The sequence below is a fragment of the Corticium candelabrum genome, chromosome 1 (genome assembly GCF_963422355.1).
Source record: "Corticium candelabrum chromosome 1, ooCorCand1.1, whole genome shotgun sequence".
Lineage (NCBI taxonomy): Eukaryota > Metazoa > Porifera > Homoscleromorpha > Homosclerophorida > Plakinidae > Corticium > Corticium candelabrum.
In genome coordinates this window covers 13,814,965-13,836,497 of record NC_085085.1, presented here as the reverse complement: position 1 = coordinate 13,836,497, position 21,533 = coordinate 13,814,965, and the positions used below count along the sequence as shown (strand labels likewise).

Genomic DNA, 21,533 nt, shown 5'->3' with positions numbered 1-21,533 from the left:
CACTATAGATGCACGCATGTATGCATTTCTAGGTAGAAAAACTTAGGTAATTAGTACTAGTAGAAAACCTAGACTAAAGACATGTAATTACAAAGCGTCCGATGAGAACTAGCAGGTTGAACTCTTTGGTAATGCTAGCATAACTTAGCTAGGTGTAATTTGTTGGTAATACAGCCGAAACTGGTAATTCTTGGCAACGGAGTTTGCAACTATTTTCTCAGCTTACATGTGACGCGCGAGCGCTGCACGGAGGAGCGAGGCGAACGGCTCTGGCTTGGCTACCGCAAACAAGTACACGTGTAGTCTAGTAGCTGTACAGCCTAGCTGGCAGCTACGTTGTCGAGTGAGAGCTCTAGCTTCTAGCTAGACAACCACCAGAAAAGACATGGTCTACTTGTAGCCTCACTTACAATTAATTAGAATTAATCTTTAAGTTAGTCACGTGAATAACTATGCGCATGTGCGCCGTATGTTCTGGCGGCAAAACGGCATGTCTTTGTCTTCGTGCGTGGGAATATCTCGTATCGTCCGCTCTTCTCCTGAAGTACACTAGTACAACATTTGTCCACGTCTTCAAACTAAATATTCGCATCTATTCTCTAGCTGCATTCTTTGCGGGACGTTTCTTCTCTCAGTTTTCTTTCCAGCTCAACGACCGGTCGCAATACAGAGATAGAGGTAGAGGTAGAGTTGGAAAAAGCAGAGACTATAGCCAGCTTAGATGTGGGTAAGCAGGCTACACGTTTACAGGTTTTGCTTGAGTTTTTTATTTTTATTATTTTAATTTTTTATGTCGTGCTCAACCAGATCAGTCTGGTTTGTAAAGTCTATTACAAGTACCGGAAGCAAACCCTGCTTCAGAAGTACCTAGACCATCATGGCTGTCTAGAAAGAAGACATGACTTTACGAAGGATTCGAGTAGATCCCAGAAGCACTGTTTTCTGTAAGTGCTGCAGGTTGTGATGACCTGGAATAATGTCCAGCCACCGTGCAATACCTTATTTTAATTTTTTAATTTTTTTAATTTTTTATACTTAATTTTTTATTATTTTTATTTTTTATTATTTTTATTTTTTATACTTTTTTTTTTTTTATACTTAAATTTTTTACGAGAATGGATTTAGACATTGCTATAGTAGTGCGTTGCTAGTGTCATTTTATAGAGAGACTAGGTATTTTAGTGTACGGAGTGTATATCATCAAGATAATATATTTAGATAATTTGACTGACTGGAGTATGAACTAAAAATGTAGAGCATGTATAATAGCTGTACACTTTTGCACTCAGCCACTGTCAGTGCGTTCGCTATGAAGCAAACGTTTGATCTCACATTTATTATCTTATTGTATAGAATCAACCGGTAGATAGAGATGGGTGCAGTGTGTTTGAATGACTCCTCTTGATTCACTCTATGTCTACATGTGCATACAATCAGCTGTTTACCCACTTAATTTATTAATAACCAAGTACACAGTCTGCTGTTTTTTGTCAGGCAATCATGGTTCTGCTTTTATGGAGATCAAGGTGAGTCGATCAGATAGAGACTTCATCAATCTGCTGCCGTCTGTCACGTTGATGAGTCCTGCTGATAGCAAGTTAGGATTTCGAAAAACAGGGAGACGAAAATTTGGAACATGTAAGTTAATGACTCAGATTAATGGGCTGCAATTTATTTCAGTTTAGTGTTGTGTGATGTTGGTATGTCATTTTTTGTTATTGACAGTCTTTGTATGTTGCATGCTAATGTGTTGTTGTTTGTAGCTGCCTTGTCTAAGGCTGCACTGAGTCAGAAATGGGATCGAGTTCTGATTATCTGTCGACAGCCATTTAAGCCATCAGAACCGTTTGGTTTAGCATTTCTGTATCTCTATACAACAGACTGCACTTCTCCTAACTTTATATCTCCGATTTGCTCGACTCCAAAGTCCAAGTCATACACGTCACTGTCTCTTGTACCCCAAAAAGACAAACTGGTGAAACTGAAGAGGAAGCAGCCTTTCTCACTTCAGCATCGTTTGCCCTCTTTAAAGGCTGCCACTACTCTTCCTTCTTCTGATCTCACAAAACCAGGGAAAGCGAGATCTCTAAAGAGAAAACCGATGAGCCTGACAGAAAGGAATGCAAAGAAGTTAGGAGAGAGTTATGAGTGTGATAACGATGATGGCATCTTAATGAGATCAAAAGTCGTGAAACAGAAAATTGAAGCACAAGAACTGGAAGCAGTGAAACCAAAGTCTGCTTATGAGGCAGTCTACAAGGCATTAAATGATGCACATGCATTGGATATGATGCCTAATGGAATCAATGAAGATAATATTGAGATCTCAGATGGCAATTTTATGGAGGAGTTAGATACAAGTGTTGAGTCTTACGAAACGGGATATGGCAGGACGGCAAATGGCGAACGTTGTGATGAGAAGCAGTCGGTTGATGGCTTGGGCTGCTATCAACGACGCAGATTTTTGGGATTGAATGGAATGAGCTGCAAGAGAGAGGACTCGGAAGTGGACTTTACCAAGTCTTATACTGACAAAAAGGCGACGGACAAAGAAATGCTGTGCAACATGATGTCGCATGGTCGGTGATGGTATTATTGAGTCCATTGATTTTATTGGATTTGCATCTGTCAAATGTATGTGTTTGTCCGGTTGCTTGCTGTGTATTTATGTATGTATGTATGTATCAGTATGTATGTATGTATGTATGTCCATTTGACTTTCTGTCTGTCTGTTAGTCTGTCCATTTGTCTTTTCTGTTTGTTTGTCTGTCTGAAACTCTCTAATTCAGGTTTGATGCAAGATTGTTTTGTGTTTAACGGTTGGATGGTTGTTGTTGTCTAGTTCGATCAACAGAATCGAGGATAGAAAACATAACACGAAGGTATGCAAAGCTAGATAGGAGACGACAACACTCTAACGAACGAAAGCGACCCGATACAACAAGCAAGACAAAGATTTTCCAACGTAACAAAGCAAAGGCAATTCAAGGTGGAGAGTCGGGTGTTGCCGTATTTAGTGGCTTTGACATTTCACGACAGAACAATCAGGACAAAGAGAACAAAGGTGGGACGATGTCTCACATTGGAGTGTGGGTTCACCGCAGGCAAACAGAGACTGAGGTAATTCTTACTTGTTTGTGTTATTACCGGGAATTTCCAAAACAGCGCCAGCCCAGTGGGTGATGCTAATGAGAATCGAGATTGTGGTGTGTGATTTGTGATTTGACCTCGTAGCCCAGAGTTGGTCAGTATTCCAAGGCTTTATTAGTAACGTGAGTTACTATACTACAGTGTACATACTGGTGTGGCAACCAGATGGCGGTCTTACACTGTAATAGAAGTTGAGCTTTGTGAGAAGGCTGAAAGAAGAATTTGGAAGCAATGTCAGCCTTGCGTTGCATGAGCTAGGGTATGTGAATGGAGAGATACCTCTAAAGAAATGCCTGACAAGAAGCGTTAGACTTGAGCCAGTCTCATTCCGTCCTCATCATTCCCCGGATTGTCAATCCTTGACACACACACACACACACACACACACACACACACACACACACACACACACACATTGCAAAATGGCAAATGGATAAGGAACTGCCATTCGTTACGGTTACGCCCCCAGCCAGATGGCTGGGTTCCTGTGCACTACGCAGGAGCTATGGGCCATGCCAAGCAATCTCCTGGAGCCTGGCCAGGTACTCGCAGGAGCACCGACTGCGACACCAACTTGGTGTGGGCACCCGAAGTGCCACCAGGACCCCAGTGGCTGATGGACTTTGTCGTAGGCGGAGGCCTTTGCCACCCCAGTCAATGACCAGGTACTCATTTATACTCCTGAGTCGAGAGAGGCAATTGTGTGTAAGTTTCTTGCCCAAGGAAATTATGCCATAGCTCGTCATCACTGTGACTTGACCTGCAACCCTACAAGGTCCTGCATGTTATCCCTTCATAAGATGACTCTCTAACCAACTGAGCTATCGTGCACCACACACACACACACACACACACACACACACACACACACACACACACCACACACATGTATGGGTAAGGTGTTGGTGGTTAGGGTAGCATGAACGATGAAATCATGTTGTCAAATCATGTTTCAACAGTTTTAGTATAAAGAGACATAGAGGTGTGTAGTGCACACTTAGTACGTACTAATGCCTTACACTATAGTAGAGTCATTTTGTTTGCTGTATGTCTGATAGTCATATGCTTAAACATTCAATAGTACTTGCACTAGACGATGATGACTCTCGAACGTGAGGCTCTAACATTAGCATTTTAACAGTTGTGCATCATCATTGTTTGTAAAGTACCTATAGAAGTGCAGTAGAGTGTATTGATGGTTGACTGCTTTGTTGCAGTTTGAGGTGGAGTCTAAGCTCTTTGTTGCTACTCTTGACTTCAAAACAATCGACTTGGACATAGTCACATTTGGTGGTAAGGAACGGATCCTTAGTAATTATAGTTACCCAAGTACTTCACGATTCTAATTTGCAGACATCAGGATGCAGTTTGAAGCGACAAGAGGCTCACCGCTAGTTTCTAAACATCAGAAGAAGGTTTTCCTCAAGGTAAATGTTGTTTACTCAGCCTTACATCACTCTTGTCATTATTGCCATTATTGTTTCAGATTGTAGAACAAGCAGTTGATGATGTAACAAATTAGTAATGTCATACATATGCCTGGATTTTTTAAACGTGCACCTAGATGACGGCATAATAGACAAATGCATTTCCTTCTGTAATTGTACTGTGGGATGGTTAACACGGTAAAGTACGCGACATGGTCACGGGAAGTGTCAGAGCATTTCCCACTGACGTGCTTACTAACCGCGTGGTTCATAGTCACACGACAGCAAACGTTAGGCAGATGCATTCCCTCCGTAATGTGGTGAGTAACCGTGGATATTAACCTTGGATACTAACGTGTGGGAGTCATGGAAAGTCCATTCATCCTGATTCACGTCACCCCTCACCCCTCCTACAATCAGTGCACAAGTTACCAATTCATGCTTTAGATATTCAATACCGTAAAATGTCTGTTGTATTGTTAGAGTCGTCGTACGCTTACTTTACAAATGCTACTATCTAGAGTAGGACTAGCCTATCAACACTCAACTCTACTGTAAATGTTACTGGTAAGTAGGAAAATTGCGATATGGAGTACAGTCACTGTCCTTGACATTCGACCATTGCACACTTGTCTGCACCTCTGGCTACTATCGCCTTCTGTACGGAAACAAACCAGTCAGCTAGACGGAAGTGATTACCACAGCAACAACTCACTCTGCCAGATTCACCCGCACGGTATTCACTCCATCGGTCCGCTTGCAGCTTGAGTAACTCGTCTGTGACTGCAAAACCCAGCTCTCTCGACAGAGACACCTGATTGCCCTACGAAAGTAAAACAATTTCAGTATTTCAACCAACATTCACATTCACTGCATATCGCAATCACTCACTTCTACGTGATTTTCTAGTCTGCGCTTGAGGCGCTTGTTTTCGTCTACTAAACGTCGTTTCTCGTCTCGTTCGGAGAGGAAATCTTGACGAAACAGATCGGCCTACAAAAAACGGGCGTGGTCAGTGTTTACCATGAAAAAGGCGCGGGTTGTACCGGACTATACCTGTTCTCTAACAGCCAACAGTTCGTTTCGCTCGTCGGAGACATTCCTAACATGTAGCTTCAACCGTTCCAATTCTTTCTCGAGTTTCGCTACTCTCTCGCAGGCTCGTTCTCTATTTGTCGCCTCTTCTTCGCAATGTCTCTCTAGAAATTCCATTTTAGACGTTAGAGCCTCCGTCTGTTCTTCTGCCTTTCTTCTCGCCGACTCCGACGTCGCGAGACGACGTCTCAGCGTTTCTAGTTCGCGCTGAGAGCTCGTCGAGTGCCCGCCCTCGTCCGGTTCCAGTTGTCTTGCTCGCTCGTTCTCGAGTTGTACGGCACGCAGTTGTCGTTTAAGTTCCATGATGACTTTCTCAGTGTCGCCTGCCAGTCTATTGTATTGTTCCTCCCATAGACGGTTGGTCCGTACAAGCTACAACAAACAAGACAAATTATGAGATGCCACGTGTACTAAAGTACCGGCTAGCCAACCTCTTCTATCGTTACGGCTCTACTTTTCGATTGTTCGGAAGACATTCTGCACGCTCTCAACGTTTCCTCGTATTCTTGCGTCGTCGCAAACACAATAGCAACCAGATCTGAAACCGGCGCAACCAGTATGAACGTCCGTCGAAACGTGTTATGATGTAGGCTTATATGTGAACAGGAGTGGGTTGTGGAAGTGCGCACACTCTATACCTTCCTGTTTCGTCATCAGTCACGAGACCAACAGGGGCAGCGTGATGATCTCATCCACTCACTGCCGACTGCTGTGTTGGCGGAATGAACTAGTTTCTTTGTTTGCTAGCTAACATTTGCATCTTACGAATTTGGTTCCAACAGTGGAACTAGTAAGGGTCAGCGAATTGGTACTACTAAGGGTCACCTGACCTCTAGATCATATTACAGGCGTGATAGGTATAATTAGGGAGCCGCCCCTAGCCGCGTCCCCAGACTCACGTGAGCCTGGCAATGTTCGGTTACTGTATGACACTTTCAGCCTCCATGAGTGTGGGGACGAGGCTAAGCCACCCCATCTCAGCTGAACAATTGCAGATTTATGAATGTACCCTATGACCCCTGATTCTACATGCTATTTGGGTATTTATATAAATTGTTCTGCTTGGACGCTATGACAACTTGTAGCAACAAACGATTAGAGACTAGCCACCGCCACCATACATTTCCATGTTGTGACGTCACAAGAGCAGATCTAGACTCACAGTATGCAAGTAAACTGAAACGTATAGTCTCCTCTGACATAATTAAAGTCATGTTATTGTTTAGAAGCTTTTTGAAAAACGATTTCATTATTGACTTTCAAATTGATTGAACCGACAGCAAGAAGCAGTCATGTAGGTCACACATGATCACCTCCAATCTTAGACATGTGGATGTCACAATCAGAGCCATTACCTCACCATTATGACTTGTTTTAATTTACTAAAAATAGTGCAGCTGTTGCTGTAGATGCATGTACTTGCAGTGTCTGAGAAAGTCCGATTATTTTTTAAATGTCACATGCTCTGGGTGGCGCCATAATTATGCCCATGTCTGCACATGTACAAAATTTTTTCTCGTCTCCACAGCAAGCTACCTAATTAGCTAATTAGTTAACAGCAAGGGTTACGGCCTGATAGAAGCAGTCAGAACATTTCCGTGTATTTGTCTCCGACTAGAAAAATACACGGAAATGTTTTGGAACCCGATGGTGACGAGGGAAAACTCAAAAGTGAATTGTTGGGATGTTTGCTTGTACTCTAGAGAACGATTGACACAACAGGGCTTTTCTGTGATTGTAGGCTGTACACTAAAATTTTTTTAGGTAAATTATACTCGTACATCAGAGGCTTGTCTCCCTGTCCGTTGGCGTCATTTGCTTTCGCTACCTTTGACCTATTCATTCGTCATAGACCGTTTTTGGCGTCGTCGTCATCCTGATGATGCCTAGTGTTGCCTAGTGTAGATCTACCAAGAGTAATACGAAGAAGCATGACACAACGACGATTGTTGGTCAGAACGTAGTAGGTCTAACAATTTAATTAATGCATAATACTTCGATTGATACACTGCAGGCATGTGCATGTGCTCGGTACATGTTCAGGGAATCCGACAAAAAACCCTGTCGTTTGTGGGGTTTTCTAGGGCGTGCCTAGCTTGAAACTCGAGACCACGAGACCACGTCTTCGGAATTCCGGGATTCATTGTGCACGGACAGCAATTTATGGTACATTCTGTTTCAAAAGGAACTTGAAGTAGATGATGGTTGGTTCTATATCTCCTGTTCCAGAAAAATAAAGCAGCTGCAGATCGGCAACTTTTTTCCAATGCTGCTTCTGTTGTACATGTCTGAAAGTTCATTTTCTCAAACAACACGTAAGTTTCCGTTTCCTGTAGTAAGATGTTTAGTGGCAATTATTTGGTGTTCTCAGGGCACAGTACAGTAGACTGTAGTCTCTTCTCACTAAGTGGGGTACACTTCTGCTGTGCAGCAGAGACTGAGAAATCCGTATCTTAGGATGTACTTTACTTCAGACTGTCGTTATCATGTTATTAATTTTTGCACATCCTTTTTCTAAATAATACTGATTTGGTGTTGAGCATAAGAGTTTATTATACACTCACATGACTTGTGTACACCCACTAATTAGTAATGATGAAATTGTTGCAAAACGTCAAGGCAGATCCAGCCATGTTACGTACAAATCTCCTTTCAGGTGGAAGTGCTTTGAATGCATGCATAATTCAGAAAGCTAGCAAAATTCGAAGGTGAACAGTAGACCCGGATGTAGATGTCATGCACAAAGATACGGTTATGATGAATTTAGTACATAGATTGGTCTTTCCTGATTACTGCTTTTGTTAATCTGTATTGTGTTCTGATCATATCAGACTAGGTGGCACTTTTTAGAGACAATACACAGCTTATGCTATTCTAGTACAGGCTTGCTGCTAACCTAATTGCGACAATAAACGGGATGTTGTGTTCACTTATTATATTGCAACTACTCTAGTAGGGATACTAACACAGCAGCAGGTTTGTCTTGTCATGGGGCAATGATAAACTTTGTTTTTGTAGTGCTTTTTTCATCATCTTTCTGACTCTTCCTTTTGTTACTGTAATCGAAATTTCTATTCTTGGTAAATTGCATCACTGGGAATGTATTTTGACATCAGAAACTAAAACGTTTTAGGAATAATTTGTCAGCAATCCTCCACTGGTTAACTTCATTCAGTAATGCTCAGAGTATTAGTATGTGACTGACCAATTAAGTTTCAAATATTTACCATCTATATATTGGTATGTCAATAATATCTAATACTGTAATAAGATATTCGAACACGAAATACAAAGTGATAGTAACAATATGTATGACATGACAATTACTAAAGCATATAAAAACAAATTTCATGACTCATATTGCTACATAAATGCATACACATTGTTGGTTGCCCTCTGATGGACTGTACCCAAGTGATCACCACGATCTAGTCCCTGAGATTGCAGAGACTGTAGAGAGTGCAGAGACTGTAGAGAGTGCAAACGAGGAGATGTAGCAGATCGTGTTCTATGTGATGCGTCTTCTGACTGAGAGCCGAGTCGTGAACGGTCTGAATGAGAGTTTGTTCTTTCCCTTAAACTGTGACTTAGTTGAGGAGAGTTCCTAGAGTCCAACATTGTCTGGTTGATAGGCTTGTCTGAAGACACAAAGAGTGCTCTTCGCTGCTGTGTAATATGAATGCAATCTGACAGCATGACATCTCCACTGGTACTCGACTCCAACGGAATGGCATTCGACTTGAAATGCTCGAGCATATCCAGAATGGTATGAAACCAAAGATGTTGCACCCTGCAGTGACCCTCGGAGTTCAGAGCCATTCGAAGATGCTACAACAAACAGACAATTACACAATGACAAGACTATTTACAAGTATAACTGCCAATTAACTCTTCTACCAACAAAATTTGGAAAATGTTTCAGTCAGTTTAAATTAACAAATACAATAACTGAAGATCATGCTGTGAGCATTGACAGCACACAATTAACTAGATGTAATCAGATTTGAAATTGGACAGAGGAAAAATGATGTCTTGTTGAGTGTAAGAAATGTCTTTTTTTCATAATCCCCATTGTGGACACTACTACTAACAGCATGAAAAGCTACTGCTGTTAGGTATGCCCTGTCACAATTCAATGGTTCTAGTGGGCCTTACTGTATATTTGACATAATTTCACTTATTTTGGTTTTGAAATACGTATTATTTATCCTATGCAATTAATCTCAAATGGAATTTTTATTGTAAAAAACTTTTTAATTCAGGTAACATTCTAATTTGGGTGCCAGTTGCCCTTTGTGGCAAGAATGACTTTTATAGGTTCTAAAGGAAACACCTGTCAGACAGACATTTTTGAGGTCACTAATTACTAATTAACTTAACTTAATGGAAACCTGCTTAGTTCACATAGTGATAGCAAAAATAACAGATAAAAGTGAACATGATGTGATCGTGATAGTAAAGGGCAAAAGTGAACATGATGTGATAGTGATAAAAAAGGGTAAAAGTGAACATGATGACAGTCAGTAGTAAGGGTGCCTTTTCCAATGTCTATAGAAGGCAATTATAGCCCTGTCTACACTGCACTTTGAAAACTCTACCTCCCCCCCTCCCCCGTCTCATTTTCGGTGACTGATGACCGATGTGTACGTGTGGCTTCTTTGCTTGTGGAAAGTGTTGATACAGCGACATAAGGTGAGCAAGAACAAAGACAAGAGTGAGGAGTGTTAAATGTTCCCACTACACACATAGCATACCTAGAGGTAACGCCCACTATTTCTAATTGGATTCAGCAATCTCGATTGAAACCACTTCCCAATGTGGATTAGATTTATTGCAATACAGTTGCAAGTTGCAAGTGTGGACAGTGTTGCCTGGGCTTATCAGTACAGTATCAAATACTACTAGCTACTAATTGCCTTGTACTATCTGTACTGTTATGACATGTAATAGTAAGATACCAAGTCTGATGTGTCATCTGATAATAAAAGTGGCTCTATTTACTACTTAGGCTAACTGGTGTTTGAAGAGCTAAACTATTTTACTAGTCTCTAATTGAGGCCCTTTTTTTGCACACATGTTACTTTATGGGGCGCCAGGTTAAAACATTAGGAGTACATTTGACACAAGGATTTCTGTTTGGACTAGCCTGTCATGATGCATTCAATTTGTCCACAGTCCATATGTTACCAACAGTCTGTTCAAGAAAAAGGGTTGAAATATATATCACACTAGTTAATGTAGGTAACATACTAGCATAAAGGACAATTTGTCCCTACTGAGTTTAGACAACAGGAAAGAAATCAACAGTGTCTGCATACTGTGGACTAGACCCACGTGCAATCAATGTGTGATGTTGTGGTGTGTGTGTGTGTGTGTGTGTGTGTGTGTGTGTGTGTGTGTGTGTGTGTGTGTGTGTGTGTGTGTGTGTGTGTGTGTGTGTGTGTGTGTGTGTGTGTGTGTGTGTATTCATGCCACTTGGGATGTCCACCCAACTCTGTAAAACAGTATATTTGACACTATCACATCAGAACTAAGCATTGGTGAACAAGGTTACCCAACAAAAGACTCAGGCAACAACTACTCACATCTCTGTCTACAGCAGATTGCTTCTCAAATTAAGCATTATGGAATGAAACCATTGAAAGTCCATTAGTTTCAACTGACTAGTGTGCAGCTGGCTGCACATGAAACCAATAGCCAAATATTTCTCCAAGACAGGGCAATGTGGAGTAATGATAAATGACTAGTCGTTTGAAACGAGCACTTGTACTGCCAGTCATCATCTTCCCTCTCCTAAAATGTCTACAGTTTGCATCAGAATGGCCATAACTTGCTAGGGATTCAGAGATCATAACAATGCTTGCTGTGCCAATAATCATAATTTTTGCAGTAGTTGCTTTTTATTACTGCAATTACTCAAATGATCGGAATATGACAAGAGAGCTATAGGCAACTTCAACTGCAAATGTCATTTGTCATAACAAGGTTGACAGATGAGACCTAGAATTCGTTCAATTATGTTTGACTATTGGTTATATATAGTTGACCAGCAGGTAATCAAAGTCAGTATTTGTTAATTGTGACAATAAATGAGCAAACTTGTGCTGCTCAACAGCTCACAGGGTTGGGGGTCCCTGATCAATTTAACTTCATTATACTTTGTAATGGGGGAAGGTACAAAAATGACCACACATTTCTATGGTTGTTGTGATAAGGAAGTCTAGAGTTACTGTGAACACATTTGAGAGCACCCACATGGCTTCTAGAAAAAGATTTAGTGGGTGGCACAGCCCACAGTTTTAGTGTCCCTGTTGATTCTTCAGTGTATATTTGTTAGATTTCACCATATCAAAATAAATAGAGTACCTGGTTCCTCGTACCTGGTAGGGAGGTACCAGGTAGGGAGATGGGGTGCTTATAGTTAACACAAATGTCATTAATTGACCATGAAAGCCATTGCTGCCTACTATCAACAAGACAAAAATATCCGCTACTCATAACAAACAGTCAGGTAATGGAGTTGGAAGATAATTCCTTCCTTGTCAGGTTTGCTTTTACAGATGGATGTTAGCATTTGTGTGTATAGAGCAAAAGATACTTACTGATACTACAAACATTGGAAAGTAAACTTTTGCATACCTTTGGCTTTCCTCGATAGTTGAAAGTGAGAACATACTCTCCTTGTCTTGTCTCACTCTGTCTGACAAGCCATGCTCCATGTTGTCCAGACAGCACCAATGTAGCCGCTTCGTTCCTTGCTAGTGTTCCATGAAACCAACTGTTTCCAGACATTGGATGTTCATGACTGACAACACCGGAAATATCTGTATGTAGAGATGATGGCCATCCTTGTGAGCTCATTCTAATCCTAGGGTTTGCAATGTCTTCATTCGTGACAGCACAGCATTGGTCGTCACCTAATGATGCCCCAGAAAGTCGACAGCTTTCATTAACTCCAGTAAGAGAAAACGCACGTGGAGGAGACATTGCCGGAGGAGATTCTGACAAGGAAGTGCTCCTTCGAAATGCAGAATCAGAAAGCATTTCTTCAGGAGGTGGAGGCAGTGGAGGCGTCAAATCATCGGGTGGAGGAAGAGGAATATCACTGTCATGGTCTCCAAGAGGAGGGGGAGGATATGGCATAGAAGGAGGCAACATCGAAATTCCACTGTCTGTAAGCAAAAAGAATTAGTTAGAATGATTTGATATGTCACAACTGTCAAAAGGTGTTGATTGTACCAATTGTCGTTGGACTGGTCACAGACAGGGAAGCACTACTGCCACTTGAATGTCTGCTAGCAAGAGACAACCTTGATACTTAAGTCTATTAGCTGAGTAGAACCATACTCACCTCCAAACAGCAGACATCTCATCATCCACCTCATTGCCATCAAACGACTGACGTATAATATCCATCCACAAGTTCATCTCAGTGGCATTGTCAGCCTGCAGGACATACTCGATTTGGCCAGCCTTCATTAACAAATCCATATTCAGCCCAACACAACCCACCAGGGAAACCACTGATACCAACCTTGATTACAAAACTATCTCTGGCGTCTACATCTAACTTGCTCGTCTGTCTCACATCTTCAATCATTGAACAAAGAATACCACTTCTAGGCTTAGACGCCTAAATAATCAAGAACCAAACACATTAGAATTCAGGCGTCCCACAACAAAACAGCCACTTGTGGTGATCCAGATGGTGCTGAATCATGACAATCACGGCCATACAACTCTAGAGTGCAAACCCACTGCCGAGTATTGAGCAAGAATAATAGCCACATATCCGGTTGCCTCAATTCGCAAACCACAAACTCTCATCGTGTGACTACCAACCAACGACGCCCAGCCCATCCGCCCGCAACATCAAACACCAATCATTACTCGTCAATCGACATCTTCGCGCGAAGCGAGAACAAAGACGTCCAACTTCGAACGCTCGCGAAACGAACACGCGAACGACGACGGCGGCGCCGCTCGAACGTCAATTTATCACAACCACCGGAAACCGCAAACGAGTTGATGGTCACAGAACAGACCCGAGGTGGGGATCGAATCAGAAGCCGTTCTAACCGCACATGCACGATCAGGGGATTGTCTCGCCTGTTATCTCTCCGCACACCAAAACGGTCTGACTTGCTCGATATATCGAATCGAAAGCCACGCATATGCGGATACTGTTTACGCGCCAGTCCCTCCCTCCCGCGACAACATCTCACAGCATATGACGGCATACAAGTCACTGGGCGACTGCTACACTGTAACTAGGTACAGAAACACTGCAGTTTAGTAAAGTCCGAACGCAAACGCATTGCGAGCGCGATCACGATGCAAACAAGCGGTCGGTCGATTCACGAGGCGCGCATCTCATCTCACCTTGGGAGGACTGTAGAACTCGATCATATTGCCGCCCGATGATCGCAACAAAACGACGCGACACTTTGACCATTCCAAGCTCGCTCCGCCAGCGTCGATCAGCTGTCTGAGTATGCCCTCCTTCTGCACCGAGCTCGTCTCTTTCCCCGAACTCTTCCGATTCAGCAATCGAAACGACTTCTTTCCGCGGCCTTTTGACGATCGCCGCACGACGCCGCCGCTCGTCGACGACGAATCGATTTGAGAGTGGAATTCACGTCGCAGCGAGGATAGAAACAACTCGAGCAGGTCGGCGGCCCGATTGTGCGTCGATCCGTTTTGTACACAGATCTCTTTGCATTTGGTGGCAAGTGACGAGGCCGCTTCTTGAGCTAAAGAAGCGCAAAAGCGCTCGTCGTCGGGTGATAGAGACATAGACGCACCTGAGTAGTGTGATCACCTTGTACGAGCCTCTCTTATAGCGAAATTGCCTGCGTACGCATGACCCGCCTTTTTACCCCGAGCCACGCCTATCGGCGAGTTGTGGCTACAGTGTAGGAATGCGAAATTTCATTTGATGATAAACGGCGTCAGAGCGACCGGTAGACTGGGTTTTTTCTTTTTGAATTATTTTTATTGCGACTACGAGATGCTCGAGACGTCGTCATCGGGCAGGAACTAAAATGACAGCGATGCCGGTGCACGCATGCGTTGACGACATTCTTGGATATTGCTGAGACTTCCGGAGCCCAGCAGGCGAGTTTACGGAGCCATGTCGTCTATGTTTCAACGCGATAAGACGTTTACTCAAGACTTTTACAAGCTTCGGCGTCAATGTCTGGCGAAAGGGACACTGTTCGAAGACCCTGCGTTTCCAGCTGTGCGCAAGTCGATTTTCTACAGCGAAGGACCGAAGCAGAAATTGGAATGGAAGCGTCCCGGGGTTTGTAGCCTAGGCATTTCGTCTGTTTTGAGTTGGCAGTTTGTAGCGACATCGTAATTTGCGAATGTAGGAAATCTGCAAAGATCCGAAGATGTTCGTCGAAGGCGCCAGTCGCTTTGACGTGACACAGGGCATGCTGGGAGACTGTTGGTTCGTTGCAGTTTTGTCTTCGCTTGCTCAGCATCCTCATCTTCTCGCCCAGGTGAGAATGAGCCATCTAGATAGTACAGTAGACAGACTGTAACTATGAACTTCCGGTTGCACATCCGGCAGGTTGTTCCCGATGACAACTCATTTTCTGAGAATTACGCGGGAATCATTCACTTTCGATTGTGGCGTTTTGGAGAATGGGTGGATATTGTTATAGACGATCGTTTGCCAACTTATCACAACAGACTCATCTTCATCCATTCTGCGGAAGGAAATGAATTCTGGAGTGCGCTCCTGGAGAAAGCATATGCGAAACTGCATGGCAGTTACGAGGCACTGAAAGGAGGAAAGGCAGGTGAGGCGATGGAAGACTTTACTGGAGGGGTAACGGAGACGTTCGAATTGAAGGAGCCTCCCAAAAAGTTGTTCAGGATCATGTTGAAGGCATTTGAGAGATCCAGTATGATGAGCTGTTCTATTGCAGTAAGAATTGTGTACAAAATTAGTTTGAGTCTGATAAAATGAAATTTGTATTTGTTCATGTAATGTAGGCACCAAGTACAAAAGAAATGGAATCGAAGCTAGACAATGGTCTCATTAAAGGTCATGCTTATACAGTGACTGGAGTTGCCAATGTGAGTCTTTGTATACTATTTTTGTTTTGGACGTAAAATGTTTGCTCAGAGTTAATTAATTAACTGACTGACAGACAGGTTGACAGGAGGAGAGAAACAGACTCATAGCTGTCAATATATACTTTGCTGCAATTCTAGCAATGAGCTGATAGTTATGAAAATATGTTAGTCTTTGCTTCAACTTTTTTTGTAGTTTGAGTAATTAAGGATAGTGAATAAGGGAGTTCAGTGTATATATTGTAGTACTTTTGTTAGAGGAAGGGAGCATAAAATGTGGAACATTGTGAGTCAAAGGGTTGTCCAATGGTTTGCATGAAAAGCTGTTTTATATTGTGGGTTTCTGGATGTGTTGATTTTATCTAAACTGTAGTAAATGTTAAATGCATACTAAAGTGACAAAAAGCGAAGTACAGACAATGGAATATCTAAGAATTTTAGTACTGTTTCTGGTAAAGTTGGGCCATTCTTTTCTGCGATCATATTGTACAGTTGGGCATATCAGCAATGATCTTATTCACAGGATACAGAGTATTTGCTGCAAGTGTGTGTACATGTACAATGTACATGTTGATTGCTGTTGTAGAGTATGTTGACATAGCTGTTAGCTTGGAGTTGGGATTTCGTTAGCTAATTGTATCTAGAACAAACAGTAAGTATGGCGTTGTGTGGTGCTTTCATGTAAACAGTGAGAAATGGATCATGTGTAACAGTAGAGTTTGGCTGGTCATTCTGTAGTTAACTACCGAATACTCTAGATGCGGGGTACATAACAAAGGTTGACACCTAACCAGAGGTCTCTTGTTTCATGCTTGCCTATTGTTCAAACATTATCTGCTTAAACGAGAGTGTCTAAAATAGCCACCTTTTGTATTGTTATGTCCTGGAGCTTGCTCTAACATTAGTAAAGATAAGGAGATGTGGAGACTCACAATGGCAGGTTGACATCATATCATTAGACCACCAACATGTGCCGGGGTTGCTGTTGATTATTTGCTCCTGGCAAGGTCATTTGCTTGAGGCAGATTGGTTGACAAGCTGTTGTTCATTTTTATTTATATGGTGGTCTTGTTGGTTATGTCAAGGTTACTGTTTCTAAAATTGGTCAAGTCCAGCTTGTACGAATTCGCAATCCTTGGGGCAATGAACATGAATGGAATGGAGATTGGAGTGATCGGTAAGAAGAGGATCCTGGAGAGATTGTTATTTCTTGATCTGTTTGTTTGTGTTGTTGCAGATCACCACAATGGAATCTGATCTCTTCTGAAGAGAAGAAAAGGCTTGGCATCACGTTTGATGATGATGGAGAGTCTTGGTATGTTATGAACACTTTGTTGTAGAGGTGTTAACACGTAATGTGCACGTGTTTGCAGTATGTTACATTGCATATTCGTGTATTGCGGAATACAAGTATTAGACTGTTGTAGTGATTTTAGGCATTAGTTTACTTCTTAATGCATTAGCATTGTACCAACCAACACATTTGGTGTAGATTTACATGAGACATTGTTAACTCTCAGTGTGCTTGCACAGTGACGGTTATAGTAGTTTACATGTGTGTGTGTGTGTGTGTGTGTGTGTGTGTGTGTGTGTGTGTGTGTGTGTGTGTGTGTGCGTGCGTGCATGCGTGCGTGTATGCGCACGTGCACATGTGTGTCGGTCTCTCTCTCTCTCTCTCTCTCTCTCTCTCTCTCTCTCTCTCGTCATATATCTTTGTACATCAAAGCTAATACAGGCGAAACTAAAATAACAGCTAATGAACAATAAGTGTCACAACTACAACTACAGATTATACAAATACATAACAAGTATATAATTGGAAAGCTCCCCTATGGAGCCTACCAACCAAAACTTAGTTTGCTGAATTAAGAATTGAACTACATCTAGACTTTGGCTAGCTTTCAGTCCATAGGTTACTCTGTTCATCTTTCTAGCCAACACTGAACCATTGTCTGTTTGTCTGTTTGTCTATTTGTTTGTTTGTCATCATTCTGTTTACTTGGCTAGCCAGTAAAGCTCTCAATTTACAACATGAGAGGATTTGAATAATTTCAGGATGTGTTTAAATTAGCCTGATTTCTCAAAGAAGGCTTTGCTCCAGAGAAAATGCCTAAAGCTTATAATCTAGGATGCTACCTATAGTACCATACACATGCATATGCATGTGTGGGTTATTCTAAATGCGGTTTTGATTGCGGCAGTCCTCAACTCATAAGGCTTAGATCGGGAATACAATCTTGACACAGCAACAACAAAGACGCCAGCAGAAGAAATTGCTACAACATCTCATTATCTTAATTAATCACGTGACATGCTGATATGAAGTAACTTTTGTCCAAGTGCACAATAATTACACAATCAGGGCCAATGGTTAGTCATTTTAGTGCTTTTTCATATTGGTGATGTTTATAGGATGAGTTACAATGACTTCGTAAAGAATTTTACAAATCTGGAGATTTGCAGTCTTAGTTTGGAACCAATGGATGAAGGAGAACCAGGTAACATCTATATCCTTTTCTTATTCTTATCATCTCTCTCTCACACACACACGCATGCACACACACACACACACACACACCACTTGTTTTGTATAGTATTGACGATGTACTATGTCGCTTTCAGTGTTGAAATTCAATCAATCAATGGCACAAGGGGAATGGGGAAAAGGCACAGCGGGTGGATGTCGAAATTTCCCAACGTTTGAATCAAACCCTCAGTTTATAATTGAGCTTAATGAAGCTGATGATGATGATGAAGATGGAAATTGTTCTGTTCTTTTGGCACTCATGCAAAAGGGTCGTCGTGAATTACGTCATTTAGGAGTTTTAGAACTTTGTATTGGATTTTCAGTCTACAAAGTTTCTGATGACTTTTCTGGCAAGTTGAGCAAACAATACTTTGACTATAATTTAAGCACAGCAACTTCTGGCTCGTTTACCAATCTGCGTGAAGTCCAGAAGCGTTTGGAGCTTCCACCTGGCAAATATGTAATCATTCCCTGTGCATTCCAACCTGGGGAAGAGGCTGAGTTTTTGCTCAGAATTTTCACTGAGAAAGCATCGTAAGTGATGTTTGTATGAATGATTACTAGAGATACGTGTCACAGTTTGTAGCGTTAATAAAGTTGCAATTGTAATATTTTTATTTGATTTATAGAAATTTATGAGACAGACAGACAGAGACATTGTGATATTTGTTAAATGATTGCACACATTGCAAACAAACAAAACAAATGAACCACGAACGAGTTAAATCACACAAATTAAAATCTGCGTGCGAGCAAATGTATCCATGTACACTGAAGTAGGCAGGAATGGAGAGTCTACACTGAGTCTTGTTTACTACCTGATTATTCTGCATGTTTTGTGTCTGTTCGTGTTGATATCAAGTGTGATTACAGTGTTTGACTCCTTGTTGGTAAACACATTTGGTGTAGTCCCCGTTAGGACTAGCAAACAAGGGTTCTGAAACAGATTAATGATCTTGATAGAATTACTGTTTGTGTTATGTATGTATGTATGTACACTGATGTATGCATAGGTGCATGATGTTAACAAACGACAAGTAGGCTGGTGTGTGATCGATCGATTGATTCTGTGCCAAATAGCGTGCAGTTATTGCTTTGGTTTTAAATAGATCAGTTAGTACTTGCCACTGAATGTTATGTTTATGCAGGAAGAAAGATGAACCAAAGGTGGAAGAAAACGAGACAGTAGGAAATGTGGATCACGTAATCATTATTGCATCTTATGTTGCGACTGTCTTTCTATACAGGGTGAAAACGATGCCAGGTATCAACTCTTCCTTCGTTTGGCAGGATCGGTAAGTAACTCGACGTATTTATGTCAACGCAAAGAGAGTGATTTGATTTACAGGATAAAGCGGTCGATCCTGAAGAGTTGCAAGAAATTTTGACTGTCGCTTTGAAGGAGGGTATGTACTGTAGTGGCATGCATGATAGGTAGACATAGTGAGGTTGATCACATCATAACTGTATCTTTGTTGTAGAACTGAAAGGCAATTCGTTTCGCCTGGAGACATGCAGGTGACATGATGCTTGTGCAGTTGTTATTGCAATCGTGTTTGACTCGAGTGTGTGTTTGTGTGTGCTATTTTAGGGCCATGGTGGCTGCTCTTGACGTATGAGACTAAATTTGCTCTGCAATGCTGGGTGTTTTTTTTACGGTGTCGTGTTTGTATAGCGGGATGACTCTGGAAAGTTGACTTTTGATGAATTCACTGAAGTGCAAAGTTTTGTTCGAAAATGGAAGGTAAGACCTTGTTGTGTTGTCATTGTATTACTTATAGCTTGCGTGGTGTGAAGACCGTCTTCAGAAAATATGACAAACGTAGGATGGGAAAGATAGAAAAGTCGTCACTGAAGTCTGCTTTGAGGGAAGCTGGTAAGCAATGCTTGTTTGGTGAGTGTGTTATTTAGTTATTTGTAAGTTTTAATCTGCGGTGAAGGCTTTGAAAGTGTTGTCAACGACAGGCTGCTGGACATTGTTGCGAGATATTATTGCTCCAGCAGTGGCATTAGCTTCGATGACTTCTGTAATTGCACACTTCGACTTAAGGCTAAGTTGGGTGAGTAGGTTTGTGTGTATATTTGTGTGCCATTGTTTCTATTTTCAACCTTTTATAGATGAGTTTGACAAACACGCACAGGGCGGACGGATTTCTCTCAGCAAGAGCGAGGTGAACTTGGTGTATGCAGTTGTGCTGTGAAGTATCACTGAGCTGTGTGTGCCGGTTTGTAGTTTCTCGAGATCTGCTTGAAATGAGGTGTCTTGATGGTCTCAACGAGGTCTGAAGAAATTGAATTTGATTTTGTTTTGCTGTTTTTCACTTGCAGCTTGTTTCATCAATTAGTTTTTCACACTTGCATTAGAATTGAATACTGTGCCGCATGATGTAGGTGGTTGCTCGGATTTTGTTGGTGTTGCGCTCAAGTCAGTACCCTGGTGGGGATATGTGCACTCTCGTTTGGTAGTATGAGATGTAGACGTCATGTGTCTGTCATCTTGTTTAACAAGTATAAATGTGGTGCCTCTTGGGCATGAGATTTCTACTGTCACTTGTAGACTGCTTTGCCTTTCTGTTCTTGTTTCCCATTAATGTTCAACAGAATGTCAGATGAGTCCTTATCTGCTTGTGTAATCAGGGAGATGTTGTCTGGAAGGTCACAGTTTGTGGACAAGAGTTTACCAAAGTGAGTTATGAGACCACCATTCAGATTTGGACATTACAAATGCTAATACCTACAGTGATGTTCATTCTTGCTGCTTCTTGTCTTTATATTCTCCATCTGTTCTTTCTGTCATGTGCTTACTTGTTTCTTCCATAATTATCTTTGTTGCCCAAGGGAATCTAGAGTCATATTTGGAAAAAGAAAGTCTCTGGAGTTTGATAATTGGGAGCACATGTAGTATTCATACACCTGAACCTTGAGCTACATAGAGCACCTGACTACTTCATCCTGCTATGGTATGGAGTGTAATTGCCTTTGTCATTTTGTTTTCAATGAGACTTCGAGCAGAATTCATAGGGAATGGTGGGTCATGCAGTTTATTGTCACTGGCTGTCAACGTGTCCTCTTTTGAAACTACAAAAAGGATGTTTACTGGCCATCAAATGGAAGCCCAACTTCAGCTTTTGCAATGTGTTGTGGTTGGGTTAGTGCATGACTCATGACATTGCTACATTTTCATTCCTCAACTTCAATCTGTGGCTGTTGACCAGCAGGTGGAGAATGTGTACTGATTCTTCATCTTA

General features: G+C 41.8%; 4 protein-coding genes and 1 long non-coding RNA gene across 12 annotated transcripts; 3 read left to right on the top strand and 2 right to left on the bottom strand.

The window, feature by feature from the left end:
- Positions 1 to 480: 480 nt before the first annotated feature.
- On the top strand, positions 481 to 4,819 carry LOC134188587 (uncharacterized). 3 transcript variants are annotated; one of them, XM_062656757.1, is made up of 8 exons: positions 481 to 544; positions 604 to 727; positions 1,495 to 1,638; positions 1,764 to 2,579; positions 2,843 to 3,120; positions 4,368 to 4,443; positions 4,504 to 4,577; positions 4,637 to 4,819. In XM_062656757.1, the coding sequence occupies exons 1-8, from the start codon at positions 491 to 493 to the stop codon at positions 4,670 to 4,672; spliced, it is 1,602 nt and encodes a 533-aa protein (XP_062512741.1). In that variant the 5' UTR covers positions 481 to 490; the 3' UTR covers positions 4,673 to 4,819. The 3 variants fall into 3 exon arrangements, with proteins under 3 accessions (XP_062512741.1, XP_062512748.1, XP_062512756.1); XM_062656764.1 differs by lacking the exons at positions 481 to 544; positions 604 to 727 and adding an exon at positions 844 to 944; XM_062656772.1 differs by lacking the exons at positions 481 to 544; positions 604 to 727 and adding an exon at positions 1,380 to 1,423.
- A 213-nt stretch (positions 4,820 to 5,032) lies between these two features.
- On the bottom strand, positions 5,033 to 6,336 carry LOC134188612 (kinesin-like protein K39). Its single transcript, XM_062656782.1, has 5 exons — positions 6,104 to 6,336; positions 5,634 to 6,044; positions 5,469 to 5,570; positions 5,293 to 5,400; positions 5,033 to 5,235 (listed from the first exon to the last, which is right to left on the bottom strand). Exons 1-5 carry the CDS (start codon positions 6,146 to 6,148, stop codon positions 5,176 to 5,178), a joined length of 726 nt encoding a protein of 241 aa, XP_062512766.1. The 5' UTR covers positions 6,149 to 6,336; the 3' UTR covers positions 5,033 to 5,175.
- Positions 6,337 to 6,585: 249 nt separating this feature from the next.
- Positions 6,586 to 8,424, top strand: LOC134195189 (uncharacterized). 5 transcript variants are annotated; one of them, XR_009972343.1, is made up of 5 exons: positions 6,586 to 6,843; positions 6,899 to 6,966; positions 7,757 to 7,838; positions 7,902 to 7,987; positions 8,044 to 8,424. It is a non-coding gene; the product is annotated as an uncharacterized LOC134195189 (long non-coding RNA). The 5 variants fall into 5 exon arrangements; XR_009972346.1 differs by having other exon boundaries at positions 6,819 to 6,843; positions 6,902 to 6,966; XR_009972348.1 differs by lacking the exons at positions 6,586 to 6,843; positions 6,899 to 6,966 and adding an exon at positions 6,992 to 7,624 and having other exon boundaries at positions 7,687 to 7,838.
- Positions 8,425 to 8,885: 461 nt separating this feature from the next.
- LOC134195169 (SH2B adapter protein 1-like) lies at positions 8,886 to 14,580 on the bottom strand. 2 transcript variants are annotated; one of them, XM_062664179.1, is made up of 6 exons: positions 14,055 to 14,580; positions 13,207 to 13,305; positions 13,024 to 13,145; positions 12,912 to 12,967; positions 12,312 to 12,844; positions 8,886 to 9,500 (listed from the first exon to the last, which is right to left on the bottom strand). In XM_062664179.1, the coding sequence occupies exons 1-6, from the start codon at positions 14,466 to 14,468 to the stop codon at positions 9,036 to 9,038; spliced, it is 1,689 nt and encodes a 562-aa protein (XP_062520163.1). In that variant the 5' UTR covers positions 14,469 to 14,580; the 3' UTR covers positions 8,886 to 9,035. The 2 variants fall into 2 exon arrangements, with proteins under 2 accessions (XP_062520163.1, XP_062520170.1); XM_062664186.1 differs by having other exon boundaries at positions 12,912 to 12,964.
- Positions 14,581 to 14,644: 64 nt separating this feature from the next.
- Positions 14,645 to 20,836, top strand: LOC134195159 (calpain-B-like). The gene is made up of 18 exons (XM_062664170.1): positions 14,645 to 14,976; positions 15,047 to 15,178; positions 15,250 to 15,609; positions 15,678 to 15,761; positions 16,844 to 16,935; positions 16,996 to 17,073; positions 18,171 to 18,256; positions 18,381 to 18,819; positions 19,434 to 19,470; positions 19,533 to 19,580; positions 19,634 to 19,691; positions 19,767 to 19,803; positions 19,877 to 19,898; positions 19,961 to 20,029; positions 20,083 to 20,161; positions 20,226 to 20,345; positions 20,404 to 20,456; positions 20,519 to 20,836. The coding sequence occupies exons 1-18, from the start codon at positions 14,806 to 14,808 to the stop codon at positions 20,540 to 20,542; spliced, it is 1,989 nt and encodes a 662-aa protein (XP_062520154.1). The 5' UTR covers positions 14,645 to 14,805; the 3' UTR covers positions 20,543 to 20,836.
- The last annotated feature ends 697 nt before the right edge of the window (positions 20,837 to 21,533 follow it).